The 27039-nt window shown below is 42.0% G+C and overlaps 1 protein-coding gene across 1 annotated transcript in view; it reads right to left on the reverse strand.

Moving 5' to 3' along the window:
* naaladl2 (N-acetylated alpha-linked acidic dipeptidase like 2) overlaps positions 1 to 27039 on the reverse strand; it is a 402484-nt gene that overhangs the window by 141878 nt on the left and 233567 nt on the right. The window contains exon 9 of the mRNA XM_083768092.1: positions 709 to 852. Within this exon, the coding sequence (XP_083624218.1) occupies positions 709 to 852 (144 nt within the window). The remainder of the gene's footprint in view (positions 1 to 708; positions 853 to 27039) is intronic.

Consider the following 27039-nt stretch of genomic DNA (forward strand, 5'->3'; position numbering starts at 1 on the left):
AAATGATTGGATCAGACTTCCTTCGGATACATGGCGAATGCATTTATTCCTTGCATTATTGTGCACTGAAGTTTTTTAATTCCCCCCCCTTCCCTCGTTTATCTTTTTATCTTTTTAACCTTGTACTGTTGTTTCTGCTATGTTTTGCTTTGTTTTTTTCCCTAATAAAGTCTGTTCCTAGTGTTCTTATGTAAAGCGATTTGGGTATTCAGAAAAGTGCTATATAAACTATTATTATTATTTATTAAGTATGGGGCCTCCTCCCCACTTCTGTTTTGTCTATACAGAAATAAGCTAACATTTTTGTGAACGGAAATGACAAGCAGATTAGGCCTTGTATTTCCAGACTCTATATAGCATTCGGAGATTGTGGAATAGTTGTCTGGCCACGCGAGACTAACCGGTGTCCCACATGTTTCTATATACTGATCTACAAGCTCACATTGCACCGCAGCGCGACATGTTGTGAGGTTTGCAGATCAGCTATTCTTGCCAAGATGTTCACCCCGCAATAGGGGCGTTAGATAAGGCGTTGGTTAAGATAAGATTGTCATCCCACTGGGGGACATTCTAGTGTCATGGCAGCAACAGCAGTAAGGGTGAGACTAATTCTACACATTACAGTATGCAGAACTAATGCAGGATTCAAGATATGGAGCTTCAAAATGAAGGATGTGTATTGACAACAATGTGTATTGACGTATATACCTGTGTTAGGAGGCATAGCCAGTGGAGTACAGGCCTCCGCCTGGCCTGTAGATGGAGACGACAGTAACCGCTGGGCCAGGAAGGCAGAGATGGGCTGGACTAACATGGATGTCAGAATAGCACCATCTTCTCTGGAAGTACCAACTGCAATGAGAGAGAGAGAGAGAGAGAGAGAGAGAGAGAGAGAGATGTATTGCAATAGTATTAGTCCCGACCATATTAATAGGTTAATGTGGTGTGGTTTGGCCATTCTTATATTATAGCTCAATGTTTGTTTTTTATCCAACGCATTTTTCACCTGGTGCCAATCGCCTAAAGCTGTAATCCTGGGCACTATTCTGCCTCTGCCAGCCTGGAGAGAGCCCCAAACTGAGCTCTTGCTCGTGCTACGTCCTACTGGGGGTTCCCGGACGTAGCAGCACATGGAAGGAACACGTCATTCCAACCTCGTCTTTCCCCTACATCAGGCGCCTCAGCTGACCAGGGGGAGGTAGTATTCGTTGGGTTTGACCCATAGAGTTATACTATATCTATAGGGCGGACTGTCCCACCCCCCACTATTAATTTAAATTAGATTGGTAATTGTTCAGTGGTGTTTGAAGCTCCCAGAAGAACGCACAGTGTGACACGTCAAGAAACACCCGCCCAAACCCCAAACCATGCCGTGTGCCTTTAGAAGTGCAGGGTGTGGACAGCTGGGAACCACAATGCTGCAGTGACTCGCTGACGTGTTCAGTCAACTGTACGATCATTAATTCTATTTGACTTCAAGCGAAAAATCTGTCCCATCGACTGTACAATTTTAACTAAAGAATAAATTGAATATGGAAATACATATCGAGGAGACACTGATGCACATCCCTGGTATAAGAAATGATGTTGCTCCGAGGTATATCCTGTAGCCTACTACTGTAAATAGAAATTACTATTAAAATGCTCTGTCAGCTACAATGGTTGCAATTTGCAACCAGGACCTACAGTATATAGACAAGCTTGCCAAAATCCTTTTTTAATGTTACACACTTCAATCAATGAAGGAATGAGTCCATATCAATGTGGATTGATTTGAGTGTTTTACTGGACATCATGGAACTGCAACAAGACAGTTAAACACATAAGCAATGCAGAGGCAAGGAAGCAACCAGGTGCTCAGGAGGTGTGCAGGTATACAAAATATAAGAAACTGTAAAAAGGTGCCCCTGGGATCAATCAGGATAACACCTCTATAGAACAAAGCGGAGATCCGGGCACAGCTAATAGTTAAAAAGGAGGAAAGCTTTATTAAACCGACATGTTTCGACCTATACGGTCTTCATCAGGGCATAAGCAATGCAATTAAGATATGCGGTGTTGTCCAGCCTGCATCATTATCAATACAGGATGTATTGGAGGCCTCATTGACGGACAAAATACTGTAACTTAACATCGCAGACATACTGCTGTACACCAAATACACCAATGACACCAAATAGTTCTGCTGCCAAAATAGCTATATACTATGTGGCTTGGAATTATTCCATCAATAACATCACACCATAGTCACACAGTAGCAGCTGCGTGGGGGGCCTCTGTAGTCACCATGTTAGCTTTAGCTGCTGAGCTAAGCTTCTAAGCTCAGCTGATAGGCTAAACCGCTAAGCAGGACATCACCAGACCAAAACAAACATTGTGGAGACAAACGGCCAACTTTTCCACCACCAAAATATCCCTTGGTTATATATGCTACTTCAACTTTATGATATCTCACCTGCAACAAGACAGTTAAACACACTTTTTCCAAATTGTTAATAAAGTATTATATCAACCAATCAATCAATCACAAATAATAATGACACTTGGTTATATATTAAATAATGACTCATTCAAATCATTGAACTGGCCAGGAGAGCCTCATCTAGGAAAAATAAAGTAGTAAAGATCTGGATAGTGACCTCTGACAATTGCATCGGGGATGAATGCCATGTTTTGTTCAAGTAAAAAAAAAACATACAAACAAAAAACCTGTAAGAAAACACAGTGGCACATCTGGCAATGTCTATGTTCGAACTTATGTTATGATTACATCAATGTGGGAACCCAGTGGCAACAAAATGAAGAACAATCAATGCAGTTGGGTGCTACAGATGGATAACATAACATCATAAACACAGGTATACTGTGACCGCAAAATTCTCTAGGCAATTCAGAATGTACTAAATGACTAAATATAAAGGTTGTAAGTATGCTTTTTTTTTTAGGGGGTATTGGGAAGAAAACAAGTCTCACCTCAAAGGGGTATCTGGGCTAAAAAAGTTTGAGAACCCTTGCTGTAAACTATTTCTTGTTTAGTTTGTTTAAATTTTTTAGTTAAAGTTTGGCCTGTTTTCAAACTCGCCGTGGGCCATAACATGTAAGCCAATGAATATTGAATCCTCTGTTATTTACTAGTTAACGAAGTTAATGCTGAATCCTCTGCTATTGACTGGTTAAGAACAGATCAAGTAAGTTCTGGGTATAAATATAAATGCAGCGTCATCTCGCGTGGCTGCCATAAGCATGTGTTTCCTCTCCTGGTATCTCTTTGGTCTGAATGGTTACTATAAACTGACAGATACTGGCCATCCTCCCTGTGTCTACTACCCTGGCGGGGTTAGGTTGGCCAATGGTATATAGGCATTAAGTAGTTTGTTTAGTTTGCAGTTGAATTTGTTGATTACATCTCTCAGTAATTGCCATATAAACAACAGGATACGTTCCACCTGTGTGCACCACAATCTACACATTGTTAGCAGCTGTACCAAGAGATATGTATGCCCCTTCATCCAGAACAAGATGTTCAAAGTGGCGTGCGTGCGTGCATTTTTTCATCTATCAGCATCTTTCCTCTGCCTTCCTGTTCTGTATGTATAGCGTTGCTTTCTTTCTCTTACAGGCTATACTTCTCCATCACCACCCTCCCACTCTCACACATAGGCGGCGGGTGCATAAGGCTAGGGAAGGCTTAGCCTTCCCAAATATTATGCTGGGTATTTTTCAAAATCTATATAATTATATGCGCAATCAGCGTGCAACATTATATTACAGCTGCCTGTTGTCCCTGACGATCAGGGACGCTAAGCGCGAGCCGAGGTGACTCAGATTTAACTATGCGTAGGCTAAAACAAAACAAAACAAAAAACACACATCCCATGATCCCAAGTGGCCAATCACATTCTGATCTGGGCGCAAAGCGTCATGCTTCAGTGTGTGATTGGCTACTTGGGACGTCTGTTAACATCCGCTTGACAGCGCGCTGTTTTTGAAAACGGAAGCAGGAAATATCAGACAGTTGTAGACATCGTACGTTCATTCATAATTTCAAAACACGCAAAAATCTAGATAAAATATGGATATACGGTCCTTTTTTTCAAGAAAAGTAAAGAATCCTGGAGAGGCAGTCAGCAATGCAGCTGCTGCAGCAACAGCAAGCCCGGCTGGGCATAATAACACCATAGTCAGCGCCAGTGGAGACGGCAGTAGGGAGGGTGAGTCAGCAGAGCCAGTGGCAGGGCCGTCTACCTGTCCAAGGCGCCCGCATGTGAGAAGCAATGAGCGGGGAGGCGGGGAAGGCACTGCCTTGGTATTGGGAGACAAAGACAGTGGCCCATCTCAGCCAGTCCTGCCTGAATACCCAAAATCATTGTTCGGGAAACAGAGACGTTCATTTTCTGCAGACTATTTTAAAAGGTACAGCTTTTTAGAATACTGCACAAATGCAGATGCTGTGTTTTGTTTCCCGTGCCGACATTTCCAGTCCACCAGTCACATACTGCTTTTGTAAGCACTGGTGTGTGTGATTGGAAAAACATTTCGTTCAAGTTACAGAAACACACTGAATGTGTTTCACACCGGCACTGTATGGATCAATGGCAATCATATTTAAAATCCAAAGTCACGGGTTCTGTTGCTGCACAGTTAAGCAACTCGCACAGGGAAACTGTTAAGTGCAACAGGGAATATGCCAGCACAGTTGTTGAAATGTTGATATATCTTGGCAAACAAGGGCTTGCTCTTCGAGGGCATGATGAGACACAAGGTTCAGTAAATCGTGGGAACTTTTTAGAGCTTGCCAAATGGTATTCAACACGTGACGATGCGTTTTGCGCTCGGCTGAATAGCTCATTCAACCTCACCAGCCATGATGCTCAAAATGAGATCACGGAAATCGCAGCTAAAACTGTCAAAAGCAAAATCATTCGCAGTGTTGAGGAAAATGGATTTTACACCATTCTCGTGGATGAAGCTCGTTCCTATAAACAGGAGCAAATGACAGTGTGCGTGAGATACGCGTCAGAGGGGCTGGAAATTAAAGAGCGGTTCCTCGGATTTGTGGATTGTTCTGAAGCGCAAGACGCAAATGCAATTTATGGTCATGTTAAGCACTTTCTGGAGGATTGCGGGCTGTACAGTTTACCCATTGTCGCACAGTGTTATGACGGGGCAGCAGTGATGTCTGGTCATGTTAATGGTGTTCAGAAGAAACTGCGCGAGGATCACCCGTCTGCTATCTACATACACTGCATGGCCCACAAATTAAACCTGGTTTTGGTTGATGCCTGTAAAGTCAATCGCACAGCAATGGGATTTTTCGGCACCCTTGAAAGTCTGTACACCTTCTTTGCACAGCCAGGCACACACCACAGGTACAAGCAGGCTCAGAAAGAGCTTGGCGTCACCGCGGATCTTACAGCACTGAGCGACACGCGATGGGCTTGCAGATGGAGCAACGTGTCAGCTGTAAAAGATGCCATCACAGCCCTGACATCCACTTTGTCTGAACTATCCGTGCCTCCTTATCGTAGGTTTACAGAAGCATCTGGTCTGCTGCATACTGTGAAAAGCGCAGAGTTTTGCGTCAGTCCGATTCTTTTTTATCATTTGCTCAGCACAGTCCATGTCGCACACATTGCACTTCAAAAGAAAGACACAACATTGGCTATGGCTGCAGGTACCCTGGGAACTATGATGAAAACCTTTGAAAACATGAGGACCAACAGTGAAAAGTGGGATGACATCTGGAGCGAAATTAAAACATTCGGCGAGTCAGTTGGCGTTTCTATGGAGGCTGAGAGCGAGGACACCGACGAGGAGGATCAGAGGAGAAGTGCACGCAAGCGCCCTGTTAGACAGCCAGCTGCCCTTGACTGTATGGTTGTCACGAGCACTCTTGGCCAGAGAGAGTACCAAATGGAAAGCACCACAGCAGCAACCACCCAAATCACCATGAAAGAGAATTGGGCCAGTCGGCTGTTCTATCCTGTTTTGGACACACTTCTGGGCGAGTGCAGAGAAAGATTTTCCACACAGTCATTGGCCATTTCTAAAAATGTTGATGCTGTGGTAAAATGTGACTACAAAGGCGCAGAGAGCCTGATCAGCCAGTATGAAAAGTTACTCAACATCAACCCCAAACTCGCACTGACTGAAATGACAATGGTGTCAACACAAACACAAAACGGATCCATTGAAGACATCAGAAGGGAACTTGTGTCTGGACATTACCCTAATTACGAGAAACTTTTTCGTTTGGCTCTGTCATTGCCAGTCGGCACAGCAACATGTGAGCGGTCTTTTTCTGCTATGAGGCGCATCAAGAACTGGCTTAGGACGACAATGCTCCAGGGCAGACTGTCTAATCTCAGTCTGCTTCACATTGAAAGTGACCTCACAGCCGAGCTGAAAGCAGAAGAGATTATTGATGCCTATGACGCCAAGACAAAACGTTGCATATTGCTGCATTAAGGTAGGTTAAATATCATTAATTTTAACACTTAATTTGCACTATATAAATGTATATTAAATGAGTGGGGCTCACTGTAGCCTATAGGAGTATAGGGGTGTGTTGTTGTTGTGTGTGTAATAAATTAGGACCATGGACAGCAGCACTGTTTGCAGACTTTGCAGTGCAAAAAAAATAAAAAGAAGCCCAATTCAAATGAATAGGGAGATCGACAGACAGAAGCTGGTATTGGAAATTAATTCCACACCGTCACTGTCCCCCCCCCCCCCCCCCCATTACAGCAACACAGGCCAAAGGCGAGGGAAAAGAGAGAGACAGACGTAGAGAACGGCGCGACGCGAGCCACCTGCTTTGCAAATTAAATTGACAAAATGACATGCACATATTTTGGTTTTGCCACATAATTCATATGGTTGGTCTTAATAATGTATCTATGCACTTAAGGAAATTGTAAGTCAGTATAGTAGATGCAACAGTACAGTATTTATGTGTTTCCTGGATGCGTCGCAGGCCTTTGACCGTATCCATCATGGTAAACTTTTTCTATAGCTATAAGAGCGAGGTGTCCCCTTATATCTGATAAGGATCCTGCAGTTTTGGTACTCACACCAAACCATGCAGGCTAGGTGGGGAACTAGTATATCCACACCCTTCCTAGTGTCCAATGGCGTGCGCCAGGGGGGAATTTTATCGCCAATATTATTTAATTTGTATTTGGATGACTTATCAAAACAGTTAAAATAGTGTAAAACTGGCTGCATGGTGGGGGATCACCTTATTAATCACATGATTTATGCAGACGATTTGGTTGTACTCTCACCCTACAGTGCTGGCTTACAGCAGCTACTTAGGGTCTGTTCAAAATATGGCTTTTTGTATGATATTAAGTTCAACTCTAAAAAGAGTGTTGTTATGATCAGTAGATCAAAGAGAGACCAAAAGCTCACCTTTCCCTCCTTCTATCTGGCAGGTGAAGTCTTAGAGGTGGTAACAAAGTTTAAATACTTGGGGCACATAATCAGAGAAGATCTATGTGATGATGATGATGTGCAGCGCCAGTGCTGTAAACTTTATGGTCAAGCCAACATGCTGGCACAAAGTTTCATATGTGTACAGACAATGTCAAAATAGCACTTTTTAAAACCTATTGCACTCCACTTTATACAGCTCACTTGTGGTGCCGATACAGCAAAGCAAAAATGAAAAAACTTCAGGTGGCATATAATGATGCTTTTCGAATATTCCTGAGACTCCCAAGATGGACCAGTGCAAGTGAAATGTTTGTGACCAGTAATGTACCCACCTTTCATGCTGTACTGAGGAATTTCATGTTTAGATTCATGTGTAGATTGAGGGAATCAAAGAATGTATTAATTATGGCCTTAACAGGGATCACCCAGAGTGACACAGTCTTCTCCTCATGTTTCTGGAAACACTGGAGGCAATGTTTATATGTTTTTAATTGACAAGGACTGCCTGGAGTGAAAATAGCATGATAAATAACACATCTCTGTGTTGTTGTTTTATATTTACTGTCATGTTTTTCCCTGTTGTTTTGTTTGTATTTGGACCCATTGTGTCTGAAATAAAGTTTTCAATCAAATAAATGTCCTCTTCCCTTTTGATTTTGATGTTGTTGGTTTTATTTTCTATATAAATTAATTTCTAATATTGCATTATAATAAAATGATATAACATGGCAATTATATAACATGGCATTACTTTGTAACATTTAATGATAGCCGTTGTCTGTGTATAGGCTAATTCATTGTATGCATTGTAAATAACTCATTTTTAGACCATCTGGGAAATAAATAAGTCCGCAACGAGCCCCCCCCCCCCAACGCAATTCTATAGCCTACCCAAAGGTAAAACCCACCCGCCGCCTATGTCTCACATTTCCCCTCTCTGTCAATTCACCGCTCCTCTTCGCGGTCTAGCTTGCCTGCCAATACTGAATACAAACAGCAGAGTTGGTTTTCACACAAAGCCACAGGACGCGTACAGTACGGTATAGGATCGTGGAAATGGCTGCACACAATTCGAACTATAACCCATTTCCGGAGTCATTTCTCCACCTCTGCCACTTCATGACCTCCTCGGCCACACCCTCAATCCTTAAACACCTTATCACTAAACTTCTTTGACTTTTTTTTACTATTTTGAAAAAACATTTTTGAATAGTTCAAATAGCCGATCTACAAGCTCACAACGTGTCGATGTACGGCTAGAGTTGAACAATTTTAATATGTTTTTTCAAAATAGTAAAAAAGAAAAGAGGCAAATATGTTTATGGATAAGGGGTTTAACACTGACAAAAATGTAAAAGCCGTCCAACACTCATCATCACTCACTCAGGCCTCCAGCAGTGACTGAGGTGGTGCTGAGGTTGGATCTGTCCTCCTTTTCTCTACGCGCTCTCTTGATTAGGTTCCCAGACTAAATCCTCCTCTGTTTTATTCAAACGGGAGATAATTATTAGTGAGAGTAATGAGAGAAGGACCTGAATACCCCATAGCCCATTAAAGACCCGAGACCAGAGTCTACGAAATGTCTTCGAAGTCCTGACAGTTTTCTGAATAATGTCAGTGGTTCTCAAACCATTTCATGTCAAGGACCCCGAAGATTATAGGTAATTGGCCGCCGACCCACATCTGAAAATATGTTGTTCAAGGGACACGCCAGAAGCAAGACGTGCACACGTTTTCACGATTTTTCAACGAGCCGTAGATCTGCTATATTTCAATAGCTAAAGCATACAATAATGGTTTAAGGTGACACAGATGCGTTCCAGGTATTAATGGGCTAGCATAGATGGTCTGAGTCAGTGCTAATCTCACCGGCACATGAGTTATATGTAACAATATGAACTCCATCCTGCACCTGCATGTGGACCCACATCTACACGCAGGCACACGGGGATGCATTTCATTTGTGCACAGGTGCACGTATACAAACACGCATGTGCATACTGTGTGCACACAGACCCAGTTATGCATGCATGCATGTGATAGTATAACCCAAGTGGCCATGCAAACGGATGCATATTCACGCTGGCGCGCGCGCACACACACACACACACACACACACACACACACACACACACACACACACACACACACACACACACACACACACACACACACACACACACACACACACACACACACACAGAGGGTGGGCTGATAATTGTCACAAATTACATTTCTGAGCATTACAATATGAGATAGAGATCATTAAATATGATAATAATGTGGTTTCCGTCTCAGTCGCCGTGTGGAACAAAACACGCTTGTGTGTACCAAACACCAAACATGGAAACGGTTCAACACAGACTGTATAGTGAAGACACAATGAGCAGGGAAGACGTGAGGTTTCAGAAGAAGCATTGTGTACTGCACTTAACCCATTCTGAGCTGAGATCAGATTCATACGAGGTTTCCACTGGACACACACTGGTCTGATTAACCCATTCTGACCTGAGATCAGATTGTAGAAATGTCAGTCGTTCTTCGATTCTTTCAAAAATAGCAGACCTACAAGCTCGTATCGCGCCACTCGGTGGCGCGATATGAGCTTGTAGATCTGCTATTTTTAAATAGCTAAAGCATAACATGATGCTGACACCAAAATGGGTGCCCGGTCAGAATGGGTTAAAGTCCACAATTAATTAATTCAAGGGGGAAATACAATAAAAATAAAACGAGTGTGCATGTGTGGTCCCCCAAGAAAGCCCACAAACGCTGTGCATTTTTGTTGAAAATGTATTAAGCTGAAAACACTCTCTAATCTGGCCCCTGGTGTCACAATAAACCTGTCAGTAAGCTTTCTGGATATGGGTTTTATTCTGATACTTTCAATAATTTTGTAGGACTATAGGTGTTTTTCTGTTAATATCCCATTTTTGAAGAGCCAGGCAATGGTTAGTTTAAAAGGGCACAGTATTTATCCTAGTAGCTCTGTTGACAATTATGTACAGAAATTCAGGCCTTGACTACACTACACACCTACTGTATCTGTATCTGTATGTAAACACAAAACCAAATTGAACACATGAATGCGTTCAATAGCCATGCACACATGTACATAGTGTACTGTACACAGTAAAACATGTATGGGTCCATTTGGTTTCATATGTCCACTATCATGAAGTGTCATGAAGGGTCATGAAGTGTGGGTCATGACTGAAAGAATAAGATTGCGAATACAAGCGGCCGAAATGAGTTTTCTTTGACGGGTGGCTGGCATCTCTGGGAGGAGACCCCGGGGCAGACCAAGGCGCAGTTGGAGGAAACACATCGACTCACTGGCTTTGGAACGTCTCGGAATCCCCCAGGAGGAAGTCACTAATGTTGCTCTGGAGAGGGAGCACTCTGGTGGAGCTGTTGCCCCTGCGACCCGACTACGGATAAGCGGTTGAAGATGGATGGATGGATGTCCACTATCAGAGTTAAATACAAATTACATTACAGTTTAGGTCATCCTCAGACGAGCCCTCCATCGTCGCTTCCAGTTCATACCGGTTACATACTGTACAGTACATCCGGCCAGCTCGTTGTTGCACTCCTGCGTCGTTCTTGAGTATATCCACATATGTTAATGTGGGATGTCCTCGTGACCGGGGCCCGTGTGTTGGTTCCCACAGCACGAGTTTGCGGCTGGCAGCTCTTGGTGGGGCCCGTGTGTTGGTTCCCACAGCACTAGTTTGCGGCTGGCAGCATTCCTTCTAGAGACTTCTGCAGGGTTGGCTTCAGTGTCCAGCATTCACTGGCACTGCCTTATATAGAACAGTCATAGACTCCCACATGTGCACACAGTCACAATGTCACACATGTGTGGGCTGTGTGCACGCACGCGCACATGCACACAGCCACACACAAACACACACGCACGCACCTGCATCCAATCTGGTGGGAAGCATTGATAAATGGCTCAGTTGAGACATATAGAGTAACTTTCCTTATTGGACACAGAGACGTGAACAGCATCGGAGATCTACAGGAGCCGTTTCAGATTCATCTTCCAGACAGAGGTAGAGGGCAATTTGTTCCAATTTGCTTCGTCCCAGACAGTTGTGATTATGGACTTGTAGCGAGTTTAAGGATCCCTCAGACATGTTTAAATTGATCTACAAACCATTGATTCTCAAGACATAATATTTGATTATCTCCACCAGTACAACCGTTAGTCAAAATCAGACCGGCAATGCATTGTCTGCCCTTGCAGGAGTCTGCTTTATGCTCCTATTTGCATTATAAATCTTAGATTGTTCTAGCAGTGATATATATTTCTGTGAAGATGACTGTGCTGATTTAATTTACCCCGTCCTCAGCAATCATTCTGGGCATGACAAGTAGCATTGCCCATCCTGGAGGTCACGGCAGGCCACAAAGTGTGTGGGGGGGGGGGGGGGGAGAAAAGGAAAGGAAAGGAAAGGAAGACATTGCTGAATCAAGTTTATGTTGACATGAAAATGAACAGACATTTAAAAAGTCTCCAACATTGTGACGTACATTTCTCTTTTCATTAGATGGACTTTAAGAAGTATTTTCTGAGTCCCCCAAACAGTGGGGTTCATTGTATCTATTCCAAATCCCTCCAGGATTTTTGTTCCCCTCTCTTTGATCCATACTTTGTGTTACTTTTTCTCAACTTTGTGTGCGTATAATCCATACGCTGCCCTGAGCGCCGAGGACAAGCGCAGCAACCCTTGAAAAATCTCGTCATTTCTTTGAACGACTCCTTCCAGTCGATACCTCGCTCTGCTTGGTGTAGCAGAGTGTCAACAGAGCCTCTCACCTTCTGAAGAAGATTAATAACCCATGACCTGATCGGAGACAGGAGACACGGGAGAAGAGAAGATGGGAGAAAAGATGGCTCTGGACGAGAGGGGTCATCAGGTAACATCATGTAACAAGGGGGAGAACAGACCAAGTGGAAAAGAAGCTTAAGTTTGTAAAGATCCTCATCTGTGCTGAATACACGTTCCGATGTACACAGACAAGTTGTGAGCTTGTAGATCGGCTATTTTAACTATTAAAAAAAAAAATCTAAATAGTAAAAAAGGCAAGGAAGTTTAGGGATAAGGGGCAAGGCACTGCCTAAAAAATAGGGCAATTAATGTATGTAAACCCATGAAACCAAATTGTAATTTTTATTTTTTACTGGCACATAATAAGTGACTCCATGAAGTGAAATGTCTGCATGTAAACTGTGGCTAATACATTGACTTGCCATGCTCCTCGGCAGCTCCAGGGAAAGAAAGATGCTCAACGTGAACAAGCTCTTATTTATAATTCACACATGGGACAATTGCATCATAATAAAGAATCTCCCATAGTGGTTCAATTATAACTGAAGCACAGTTTGATCATCGTATAATTATCCATGGCAACCTGCTCAAACACTCTGCTGACCCGTGCCGTGTCAAGTCAACAAGCTGTAAAATCAACAGAGGAATCCAGCAGCGCAGCGATAGTTCATGGAGCAACTGAAGTCAGGAGGCTACTTCTAATTATCTCTCCCCGGACCCCTCCCAACCCCCCCCCATTTATTCGCTAATAGTTAATTCATATATACTCCCACTAATCAGTCTGTCTGCTTCTCATTTTCTTCAAGCCAACTCACATGATGCCCACAGTACCCAGGCAGTCCATTTAAGCAGTAATAAGGGAAATTTGCTAAATGTGTGGCAAATCTGCAAAAACAAATGCGTACCACTATAGCTTTCTTCACAAATGTGCTCATAAAAGTGTAAACTATAACATATGAATTTGTTCCAAACCAACTCCCCTGGGGAACTTTGTGACAGCTGCTAAAAGTTGGCGTACCATATAACAACCAATATAAGGCAAACCATTTCAAATTTCATTATACTTTAAGTAGCATGTGACGTGTCAAACTAGGGGGGTTTCATGACTCTGAATCCATTGCAAGCATAGTGCATAGTTTTGCACAAAAAACACACCTACAAATGGACATAGCCGTCATCACAAATGTGATGAGGTCAGCACATGTGGCTATGGCCGAATTTAGCCCAAGGAAGGAGTGTTTTCGTGCAAAACTAATGCTTGGAATGGACTCAGCATCATGAAACCCCTCTAGTTTGACACGTCACATGCTACTTAAAGCATAATGAAATTTTGGGAATTTTGCCTTATATTGGTTGTTAATGGTACCCCAACTTTCAGCAGCTGTCACAAAGTTTCCCAAGGGAGTTGGGTTGGAACAAATGTATATGTTATAGTTTACACCTTTATGAACACATTTGTGAAGAAAGCTAGTGGTAAGTTTTTTTTTTTGCAGATTTGCCACACATTTCACAAGTTTTCTCCAACTACAGTCACTGTTGCTCCATGAACTATCGCTGCGCTGGATTCCTCAGTTGATTTTGCAGCTTGTTGACTCATGGAGAAGGAGGAGAGACCCGCACACCGCCACTTGCTGGTTCAAGAAGTTTATTTAATTAAGAGTCATACAACGTTTCCGCCTTCCGGCCTTCTTCAGGCATGCAGCTTGTTGACTGACACTGCACAGGTGACGGGTCAGCAGAGTTGTTTGAGCAGGTTTCCATGGGTAATTACGATGATCATTTAGGGTTGAATTATATACCGTAAACTGTGCTTCAGTTATAATTGAACCACTATGGGAGATTCTTTTTATGATGCAATTGTCCCATTATGTGAATTATTTCACCATTTGTACCAAGAGCTTGTTCACGTTGAGCATCTTTTCCATTTACATGCATACATTTCACTTCATGCAGTCACTCATTGTATGCCAATAAAAAGAAAATTACAATTTGGTTTCATGGGTTTACATCAATTGCCCTATTTCCGTCAGTGCCTTACCCCTTATCCCTAAACTTCTTTGCCTTTTTTTCTATATATAAAGAAGAAGAAAATACATTTTTAAATAGCAGCCTCACTCTCTGTCACTCATTCCAGCTCTCTCACAGCCGTTCCGCCAGCATCTAGCTCACTCCATCTCTCGGTCCTTCCTGGCATCCCCACATCATCTCTCCTCAGCCTCACACTTCTGCTTCCCCCTTTTCCTCCCACTCTCCTTTAGACTGTTGCCTCTCGCAATTTTCAAATGCTTCCGTCATTACAGTCTGGAGAACGGAAGCTCTGATCATGAGCAAGCGATGAAGCGGAAGTGAAGCCTCCTGCCCACTTTCGTTTAGTCTTTACAGTCACGCAAATGTATCCTAATATATATCGAAAAACATCTAAGCATATAGCTTGCAGAAATGGAAATATATTATTGTGAACGTAAATGTCAGCCTCCTTGCAAGGATTTTGGGAGGTGTTTCCTATATAGCATCCAGAGATTGTGGAATAGTTGTCTGGCTTCGTGAGACTATACTCTCCTCCTTCCTTCCCCACTATCCCCTCCTCCCGCACTGCTCTGTGTTCAGGAAAGTGAGAGCTAGGCAGATCAATACACAGGCAGTTTCAACAGCCTGTAAATCAGCCTTTCCATTACCAAACACTAGAAACCTTTCCATTACTAAACACTAGATACCTAAGGACATAGTCTATATGGATGCCTGTCTCACTGGACCATCCAACAGCAGACTGTAGATAACGACCATACACAGCCGGCCAGAAACTCTACATCTGACCTCAACGTTGCGTATCTCGAGAACCATCCAAACGATTGACTCTTACTTTGCGCCGCCCTCGTTGAAAACAAAGTATTTCCGACTCCAGCTTGTCTCAGTTCAGGGCTGTATGAACAGCGCTCGAGCGCTCGGTTTCTGCCCCCTCAATATCGTAACTCTTCTATTAGATGGCTCTGAACCTGTCATTCTCCTCTTTCAGTCTGAGTGTTTTGCAACCCACCTGCAACAACCCCATTCCCACCAATCCCACCATGTCAAAGGACTCTACTGTCAGCAAGAAGGACGTTTTGTCATCGATCTGCCTGTCCATCTGTCTTCACCACCACCAGCATCTAGAATCCAGGCAGGTTCACTCACGCCTTCCTCATCCCATGAATGTATCTCTTCAAATGGACATATTGTGAAAAGTGCAAAAAGGCCAGCTGTGCTCTAGTGTGATTGTACAGTATTGTCCTGCACTTCACTGCTCTATACAATACCATATACCATAGTGCCATGCTGCAAACCGCTATATCGGGTATAGAATATAAATATAGGCAACAACGGATACTGCCATAAGACCGTCGAGACATTGCTGTAAAATACTGCTCTCTCGATCTACTGTACATGTTTTGGTGTGTGAAATGGATGTGTACACGGACAGAAAGAGAGAAATCTTAAGAGAAAAAACAAACCTGTTTTTAACAGACAGTGAGAGAGCCACAGAGTGCAAGATGGTCAGAATGACACGTAGCGTCTCCCACAGTGATCAAAGCAGGGGACCGGACTGCATTACAGTTAATAAGCACAGCGGGAGTCTGCACTCTCTCTCATCTCCCTGAATGTGTGACACTGCAGTGCTAGCCACTTAGCTAAGCACGCACTGGTGGAAAACCTACCGGTACTTGAGCTGGAAGAAGTAGTTTAAAGTAAAAGTAAAAACAATAAAATACAATACTCTGTTACAAGTAAAACCCCTGTATTCAAATGTTGATGTATGTTTTGTAATAATAATCTAACTCTGCAAATAAACGAAATAGCTAAAGTTGTCAAATAATTGTAGTGCAGTAGCATACGGAGTACAAGATTTGAGTAGAAGTATAAAGTATTATTGAAAAAATGGAAATACTTAAGTAAAACCAGGGACTGGGGTCGAAAATTAGCCTCGGCTATTAATAAACCCAGTTTATACAATGCAACGGATGTGTCTATAACTTAAAACATAGTTTTAAGTTTGTACTGTCCCTGTCAAATAAACATGTAAATACATAAAAATAAAGAGGCGAAGGGGAAGAGATAGACATTCAGGGAGAGAACAGAAATGGACTGCCCAAGAGATGTACTAGAGAATACATACACGCATGCCTAGGCCGATAGTCAACACAATATAAATATACATGTTTTACTGTAATAGAGTCCGCAGCGCCACTGGTTTATTAATTCAACGTTTCGATCACTGGGATCTTCAGGAACTGTAGTAGTAAAAATGTACCAGTATCTTTAATGTCCCTCTGAGAAAATGACACATCATAGCCATCTGGTTATATAAATTAAGTACTCAAAAGACTTGAAGATGACTTAATTTGCAGAGGGAATGGTTTATTTCAAAGAAGCTATTGCAAATTTAAAGGAAATGTAAAATACACATTACACACATTTCCTAAATTAATGATGCCGGTGACCAATGCATCTGGGGAGTGTTCATTTTCTAAAATTGGGTGGGAAATCACACTTGTGTAAAATGAGGGGCGCTCTTATCATCATACATCACCAACCATACACCAGCAAATCAAATCATCACATATCGTGCTACAAACACACACACACACACACACACACACACACACACACACACACACACACACACACACACACACACACACACACACACACACACTGTACGGTTTACTGTAGAGACACAGACAGTAGGTATGTCAGTTATGCAATACCTTGTACTTGTGCGAGTATTATTAGTGTGGTCGTTTCAGTTTTTATCTTTATTATCGCTCTGTCTCAAAAAGAGACGATACATTTTAATCCTTTTAATATAAATAATTTACAGTGTGTAAGATGCCAGCTGCTGCTCCCCAGTGAGTGGTGGCAAAAAACATTGTTGTTTTAATTGACCTTGATTGTGTTTTGATTTTCCTATGTCGCTGAAGTAGCAGACCGAGGGAATAACTAATGCTACTCTAATGATGATGGAACTTTAATGACAGCTTAATGACAAGCATGGCACGCCTGGTGCTCTTACAGTCACTGGAGAGAGAGAGAGAGAGAGAGAGAGAGAGAGAGAGAGAGAGAGAGAGAGAGAGAGATTTTACAGTGCAAGTCACTCGCTGTGGTATGACACAAAGCTGCATCACAAATCCTTCCCTCAGATGATCATTTTTTTACATACTTTATTTAGATTTGTTTGTCAAATACAAGACACAACACTACAAGACATCAAATGAGGAAAAAAACCTTAACCAGTACGACGCCCTGAGGGCGAGAAGCGACCACGCCCTTTAGGGCGAGGTTGCGCTGAAACAACAGAGCTTCTTAATACGGCACAGTTGAGGAGCAGGAGTTAAACTATGAATCTGGTGTCAGTGAGGTCAGATGTAGAGTTGCTGGCCGGCTCCATATATGCATATCTAGTATGTCAAACCATATGTATGGCTATCCAGGGTTTGATGAGGTCAGTGTCGTGATCTTCATATATGGAGATCCAGGTGATGATAGTCAGCTCCACATATGGAGATCCATGTTTTGTACCAACTTGGTTCATTTGCAAGTCTGAGTCGTGTCACGGAAACCACAGTGGTTGGACTGCCAACCATTATGTGGAGATCTAAGGGTCTCCATAATGTCACATGATGTCACGAGGCGTGCACATATATGGAAGCATGATGTCATGAGGCGTGACTATATATGGAGGTGTGATGTCACGAGTGAAAGCAAGGATAGTTAGTTACGAGTCAATAGTGAGTAAATTAGTGAAAGATGCACGGTTGCACCAGAGCAGCCAGAACATTATAACATGTTGGAGAAGTTGGATACTTTTATCAGTATAAATCGTTTGGAAGCAACCACCTGCCTTAGGCATCTGTTTTTGGTGGGAGGGAAGGGCCCTTGTCTCATCAGAGAAAACTAATATCGCTAAACAGAAATCTGGCTGAATATCCTAAAGTTCCTGTTGTCTGGAGACGCAATTAAATACACGGTATATCACCAGGGATTGGTTATAATGGACACTGCCAGAATTGATGTGATCTGTCACATCAATAAACCCTCTGCAATACAGTAGGAGAGACGTATAACTTCTGATACTGAGCAGGCCTACTCACTATGTAATCCTGTCTAACACAGTAACTGTTGATACTGAACATTTAAACTGAGCACTTATCTCATAATCATTGATGGGTTTTTCGACCTTTTACACTCTGGTATTTAAAATGGATTATGACTATGCAAGGTCTTTGCCAAAGTCCACGTGCCAAAGGTGCTCTGACCCAGTATTTTGGTTATTACAAATCTGTGCTTAGTATTTGGTTAGTGGTATTCATATTTATTTTCTTGTTCTTCCTTTCTTTTCTTTTTATACAAACACAGTCCTGGCAACGTTCACAAGAAGTATCTTAAATGTAAAGGCTGAAAAAAATGCTATAAAGTTAGGCTGGCTTGCGTCGCTTTGCCTTTAGTTATGGGAGCCAGCAGTGCGCTCTAAGAGATTTCTGTAGAAATATCAATGTATTGCCAGCTGATCGAACAGACTACACAGTGTAAATGACTCAATTCAAGACTTCCCCCGGGGCAGACATGGAATATTGTTTAATACAATTTATATTGATCATGCTGATATCATGCCATCCATACCTTCAGATTCAGGCAACCCTACTCCCCGCTGACAGGTGTAGGAGTTTGTGCGTGCAGTGACAAATATCACCCCCTCCGCCCGGATTCCCTCCCCCAGACATGGGCCAATTGTGTTGGTATAGATACTCATCAACGCCGGATGCACCGCGCTGGAGTTGAACCCCTATGGACACTGTGGTGGTGGGGAGTTGTTATATTGTGACATTTGGTCACATGGGAGACAGGTACTGTATGTAGCTCCAAGTGTCCACATGTTGTTGCTTAAGTGTAATTATGCAGCCTTCCCCCAGGAGAGAGAGATAACAGCAAATAAAAAGATCTGCACAGCTGTTTTTGTCTGTGAGCTTCACTTCACTTTTCACTTTCTGAAAATGCATAGGGAGCAATTGTGAATTGCTTTCCTATTTGCAATGTGTTGCCTGAGGTCAGCAAAACAAATTACCGAACAAGTTATTATCATAAAATCTGTTAAAGGTATATTCAGTGATTTCACTCAAAAAACCTTAGGTTTCGTTTTTGGCTGTGGGACCCAGCCTTTCGTCCAATCAGGATAGAGAGTCAAAAACGAAACCTAAGGTTTTTTGACCCCCAGGGGTTAACTGGGGACAGGGAGGAACTCCTTATATGGCCAGCACACTCTATAGTAGGGAGGATTATCACAACAAAACAAAAAAATAAGTGATATTTGAATTAAGTGAAATCACTGAATATACCTTTAATGTAAGTGGATGACATTTTGGTTTCAGGCTAGTGCATTTCCTCCAAGCTTCAGTACTTTTATGTCTTTGGATAATGATGTTTTCACCTGACCTGAGAAGAAGCTTCTAGAGCGGTAACGATCTCTAAGTTAAATTAACATAGTTATACATACTTCGACGCTAGGTGGCGTCCTATTCCAGGTCCGTATATATATACGTACCCCAACGTATACTCCGTCTATAAAATGGTTGATGCCTATGGAAGATTTTAACATTGGTCCGGTTCCTATAGCAACGCCCCATTGTTCCAGCTATGGGATTGCAAATATATTCACGGTGCAAACCAGTGGAAGGGAGGATTTTCAAACCTCCATAAGTCCGACTCTAGAATCACTGTCCTTGGTGGATTTTCTGCGACGCTGCCGCCATGTAAAAGCTTCTGATGAAAGGTAAAGAGTGTGTGCGTGTTCCAATGATACTAGAGTGTGTGTGGCAAGTGTGTGTGTGTGTGTGTGTGTGTGTGTGTGGGGGGGGGGGGGCGTCTTTTAAAGCAAACAACAACTGAACACGTATGCTGGCACTGGGGACTGGGGTTTATGCTAACAGCTAGCGGGAGATATACTCAAAATACATTTGAAATAAAATGGAATGATAACTCATAACACTATGACACATTACATCCGAAGCTGTAGCACTAATCATTTTTTTTGTCTGTTCGCAAAGCATTCGTTTTGCACTTTTTCGTGCAAAACTAATGCTTGGAATGGATTCAGAATCATGAAAACCCCCTAGTTTGACATGTCACATGCTACTTAAAGCATGATGAAATTTAGAACATTTTGCCACTGATTGTTGATGGTACTCCAACTTTCATATTATTATTATTATTCTGATAATATTCCCTGAATAACATGTTTCATTTTCATCAATGTATCCATTAAATAATACATCTTTATAAGAGTTAGGAGGGAAATTGTATGTGACATTATAAAGCATATGCGCTGTTCATATAAAGTATTTTAGAGATGAGAGAGAGAGAACGAGAGAGAGATTATCATCACTTCTTGTTACCTATTATGTTTTATGTGCTAGTTATACTTCTATAATGCTAGTTTGCTTTCCAATTGTGAAAATATCTTTCACTTGTCATTTAGAAGACTTAATGGGTTTAGTGGCAGCGACGTCCAGATGGGTGTGGTGGTAACGAGAAAGGCTGACATATCATGAGTCCAGTGTGACATTATCGGATGCCTAGTACTGTACAGTACACTTCAAGCCACATAATATATACTGTACCTTATATCCATATTGCAGGCGGACACAGGCACACACGTGCACGCACTTTCCCCCCAATTGATCAGAATCACAATCATCTTATTGTCACATCACAAGTTTAACTGTGTGAAGAAGTGCGTGAAATTATTTGCATTAATATTTTCAAACTGTGCTCCATCATTCAGAATCAATAAGAACTGACGGAGTGTAACAGAACAGATTCATGTGTCCCAGCTGTTGCAAGCTGTCAATCTGCTGACTGAAGTGTTTCTAATGGGGCTTTTCTACATCACAGCCCATTCTCATAACAACTATTTAAACACTTGCTCGCTGCTTTTCTCCAATGCTACTGTAGTTATGGAGTTAAAGGTATATTCAGTGATTTCACTTAATTCAAATATCACTTATTTTTTTGTTTTGTTGTGATAATCCTCCCTACTATAGAGTGTGCTGGCCATATAAGGAGTTCCTCCCTGTCCCCTGGGTTGTCAAAAAACCTTAGGTTTTGTTTTTGACTCTCTATCCTGATTGGACGAAAGGCTGCGTCCCACAGCCAAAAAGAAACCTAAGGTTTTTTGAGTGAAATCACTGAATATACCTTTAAGACTGAAATTCCATCTCTTACGTGGCTCTAAAGTTAAACTGAATTAAATGACATGCATCAATGTCTTTCTTTGGGCCCGCTCTTGTACCCATTGGGATGTTTCTGCACTGTATATCCCCTGATTTATCGACATGGCATGCTGCTTGCAGAGCCTAATTCAGGGAGCATCTTAAGAGTGGAGACAGCGACACCAAGTAGAACTGTATATTTCACACAGCGTGTTGCTGTGTTTCATTAGATTGTCAACTCAAATCTACGAAGTGAGTGTTCCTGAAGTCTTGGAAATATGACACCAGGCTTGAATGTGAACACTGTGAGAGAGTGGCTGGAGAGATGCAGTTTGATTCTGCTAATTTGTTTTTGATGAAGGCTCGAAAGTGTCCTTTTCATATCCTTTTAGTGGATTGATAATGTATTCATGCATCTTGCGTTTATCAGTTATCTGTGTATGGCAATATACTGTATTGATTCATGTTTGCTTATTGTACAGAAAGATCATACATCCATTCCTAATTCACCCATCCATTTATCGACCTGCTCAATACATGACACGGCAACAGGTACGGTCGCCCCAATTCCATCTTGCCCCAGCTTTTTTACGCCGACAGCTCGGTGCGGCGGTTCTTCTTGTATTCTATATTTTGTTTTACTGAGAATAAGGTTAGAAATAAGTTTAGGGTTATGCATAGTTTTACTGGGGTTAAGTTTAGGAATAGGGTTAGGTTCAGGCATAGTTTTACTGAGGTTAAGGTTAGGAATAAGCTTAGGTTTAACCGTTTAAGCATAATTTACTTAAGATTACTTTAGGAATACCAGGCTGTTTCGCCGGCTGTACGCCCGGGGCGAGTTGGTAAAGGGCGAGTTGTTTTGTATTCCATGAAACAGCTCTTGTGCACACCCATAGAGCCTCTATGGTTCAGTCACACTTATGCTACCTACTCGGGCAATCACAATCTGCGAGTAGAGTCAAGTGGTGATATAATTAGCCATATGCAATTTACAAGACAACATGCACAAAGTGAAATGATGTGTAGTGTACGCATACACATATATTTAACCTTTAGACTACCGACAGCCACCAAGACATCCGTTTGTGTATGTAGTCTTATGGGTCCAGGTTGGTCTGAATTAACGCACAATAACTCAGTGTAAACATTACTTACAGTACTATTGGCCACACAAGTCTACAGTGTTACATAAGAGTTAAATGGTGGCCTGTGAATATAGCTCAATGAGACGATAATATGCTACAGTACAGTATACATCAATGTCGCAATACAAGAGAACCCCATTCACTGGGACAACACACCCATAGACACCTTTTATCTCTCTCACTCTTTCTTAGGCCTCAGTCACAATATTGAGACGGCTGTCTTATGTCTTGTCCATGTTTAATGGCCGCCCCAATTCATTTCCAATGGAAGTCACATGGTTTAACCAAACATTTCTGTTTGATGGGGGGGAGTGGGGCACAACACAGCCATTAAATAAAAATGTTTGGTGAAACCATGTGACTTCCATTGGAAGGGGCGGCCATTAAACACAGACAAGACACGGACAAGACAGCCATCTCAATATTGTGACTGAGGCCTAAAATATACCATGTGAGTGTTTTTCAGAACAATGTGTTGTTGTTTTTTTATTCCAATATAAAGTCAAGTCACGTTTTAAATGTATCAAGTTTCCTTCAGCAAAAATAATGTAATTGCTCAGTCTAGGGAATAACAATTACTTGGTTTATTGGACTTTACTAATAGATATAAATTAAATGCGTTTTCTTTTACAATTCACTGTCCATCAGTCAGTTAACTCAAAATGCAGGTCTTTCAAGGTATCCCACATACGAATAAAACATATTACAAAAGGAAACAAGAAGGGGGAAAAAAAGGCTTAAAGGCTGCAGTCCAAGGATGAGAGAGGGAGAGAAAAAGTGTATTGCTCACTGAATCAAAACTATAACCCACAGGTCGCAGTGTGGCGACAGTGTTTCAACAGAGAGTGCCATTATCCAACTATTATGGATTGGGGCTATAACCCCTTACAGTGGAAAAGTGGCTACAGAGTCAGTCTGGCAGGGTTGGCTCACTGACTCATATTCAGGGCACACTTCTGAGGGTTTGACCCACTACAGTTGTGTAGAGCGGGAAGACATGTACTAGCAGTGGTGTAACGTAACTACTTTTACTCAAGTACTGTACTTAAGTACAATTTTGAGGTACTTTTACATCTACTGCACTACATATCAGAGGCAAATATTGTACTTTTAACTAATTATTTCACTATATTATTTCTACTATAGTTACTTTATAGATTCAACTCTGTGTATACATTTAGGCCATTTGAAAAAAGCCGACCTACAAGCTCACAATGCGTCGCAATGTGACACATTGTGAGCTTGATTTTAATACATTTCATACAATAATGATACGTATTACTTATACATTTTAAGTGCAATTTGATTACTGGACCTTTACTTGTAACATACATTGCAGTATTGATACCTTTAACAGCACTTAATATATATATATAATATAATATATATAGCACGTAATAGTACTTTTTTTAACAGTATACTTTTTCACCACTGCATCTCAGGGCAATGCTTCCAAAGCTGCTTGTATGTGGAAAAGAGAGAGAACAAGAGAGAGAGAGAAAAGAGACAGACAGGGATAGAGGGAGCCGACCTCAAACAGAGAAACACAAAGAGAAAGGCCACCGCTGCACTCAGACGATAACAATGCAAGAGTATTGCGGATGTGTGTGTGTGTGTGTGTGTGTGTGTGTGTGTGTGTGTGTGTGTGTGTGTGTGTGTTTGTTGTTATGATTTGTCACGACAAGAGTTGGCTTTGTTCGAGGCTTAAAAGGACTTAATCATTTCCTGGGCCCTGGTAGCGGTCCCGCCCCCTTGCAGAACCCAGGAAATAATTCCCCATTCATTTTCCCCATAGGCTTTTCAAAAAGTATTTATTTAAAGACGTTCACGCCGCGGACAAAGCCAACTTGAGTTGTTACAAATCATGACAATAAACACAATGTCTTGGCCCGATCAAATAATTATAAAGAAGAAAATAAAGGCATGGTACAACACTTTTTGTGTATTGTTACAATCACAGTGTATACATTTTCAAAATATATATAGCCATCAATATGAAAATAATACATTTTCAATGTATATAAGTTGGCTCGATTTTCGACTGCGATTTTCATCAGCCGTTTTATGTGGAGCATTCTTTTGTCCTTGGTCGTCCCAAAAGAAACACACGCGCGCGCACGCACGCACGCACACACACAAACACGTCGGAAACAGCACTGCTCCAAATAGAGACCTGCTGGGTCTCAGCACCCCTAATAGAGTGTTACAGGAGGGGACCATTTTGTAATAAAAATAAATAAAGTATTCGTCCATGAAGGACAACACAGATGCACATGGCACGGTTACACCTTTCCGGTGCAAGGTCAGATAAATAAACATGGGGTGTACTACTGTATTGTACGTTTTTTGCCATGTTAACCATACTGTATAACGTATATATATATTCTTTCACGTTAATATTCCACTGGCTGAAGCAGATTCCTATAGGCAAACCATCTATTCTCAGTGTCCTCCTGGGCATACCGAGGCAGCTAGACACAGATGTTCAAATTTCCCCCCGGACTCTATTCTTGCACACATGCACCTCGAAATGGCACACGGAGAACCTTCTGTTGTTGGGGGAGCAACTGTCTGGAGAACGGCCATAATTATGCCAACGCAATTAAGCAAACATGCTCCACTTATAAGCTGCCTCTCGATTTTTAAGTCAGTTAAATTTGGAATCAACAGGGACAAAGTTGGTTTATTCCCATGAAGAATGTCTACACCTCGACAACTGAGCCACAGAGTTCGTTATCTAATGCTAATGTGACAATATTTAAAGATTGGTGGAACACCAATTATATAAAAAGCAAAAAAGAAGAAGAAGAAAGAAAATATAACTGAATAATATGACGTTGATAAGCAGTTAAATATTTGAGATAACAGAGCAAAGAAGAAAAGGTGTAAAAGGTGAAATTAACTCGAGAACTTGATACGAGCAGATAACTCACAGAGTCTTTAATTAAATGTTTGCTCTCTGCAGCTCTCTCTCATTCTGTACACTATCCGTGTCTTCCCCCCTCCCTCCCCCCCTCCCTCCCTCCCTGTCTGTGACAATACAAACACCTCATTCTGTACACTATCTATATATTGAAATTGTATTTAAAGGAAAGCCCCTTGAGATGCCTCATCTAGTTTTTGAGGGGGTCCTCGGGCACAACACAACACAATGAATACAATACATAGACAAAACAGTACATGTCAACACACAACGATACACTTACAACATCACATCTCTAATCCACTCAAAACACTACATCAACGACCAGAAGCATCTGCACTGCAACACCTTACAGAATACTAATAATAATACTAATATATTTTTCTTCCCCCCTGTCTGTCTGTCTGTCTGTGACAATACAAACACCTCATTCTGTTATAGTGTCATCTTGCTAACTGGCTCATAGGACTACTGTACCTTGTTATCCAAGTCAAACAGATAGACCAAAATAGTTTCCTGTACATTTCCATAATGTTATTGACTGTGTGCCAAAATGCTGTCCTGCATTGGAAATATGAGCACGCGCACGCACGCACGCACGCACGCACACACACACACACACACACACACACACACACACACACACACACACACACACACACACACACACACACACACACACACACACACACACACACACACACACACACACACACACACACACACACACACACACACACACACACACCCCCCCCCCCCCCCCCCCCCCCCCCCCCCCCCCATGTTATTTGCATGTCTATTACCACAAAAACCCATGGCTGTCGACATGAGACGAGGGAGCCAATTTGAAGCTCCGCTGCACATCCAATGTCCTCCCTGGTTCAACATATCAGGACCGTGGAGAAGACGGAGAGAGAGAGGCGAGCATGTTGGGACCCACACAGTGGCATAATGAAGTCCCGGTGTGTCCTTTACTGGGTTAAACACACACACACTTGGTGTGCATGATGGATCACCCTGCATGGGAACAGGCAAAGTTCAGAGAGGTCTGTGTGTGATTAATTTTTTAACCAGAGCGAGTTTGTGTGTCTGCGTCGTGAACATGACGGCAGTTACTTTGGAGGCTGGTTTCGTAAAGTAGACCACTGGTTGCCAAACCCTGGGTCGGTACCCATTTGTGGGTCACTGACCAGTATTAATTTTGTATGGGTCACGAGTAAATAAATGAATATCACTATATATATTTTTGGTTTCCTATACATTTTGTTTTTAAATATTTTTTCATTTCAAAATGAATAAAATAAATAAGGGACTTAATTTCGCTCCTATGCCACAAAAATGTGGAACGCTGTCAAGGAATTTGGGGTGTTAAACATTTAAGAAACACCTCAAGGCGACCTTAGGGCAGTTGGTAAACCACAGCTGTGGTTTGGAAAACACAGCTGTGGCTTACT

Source organism: Protomyctophum parallelum (genome assembly GCF_964188405.1).
Source record: "Protomyctophum parallelum genome assembly, chromosome: 6".
NCBI classification, from domain to species: domain Eukaryota; kingdom Metazoa; phylum Chordata; class Actinopteri; order Myctophiformes; family Myctophidae; genus Protomyctophum; species Protomyctophum parallelum.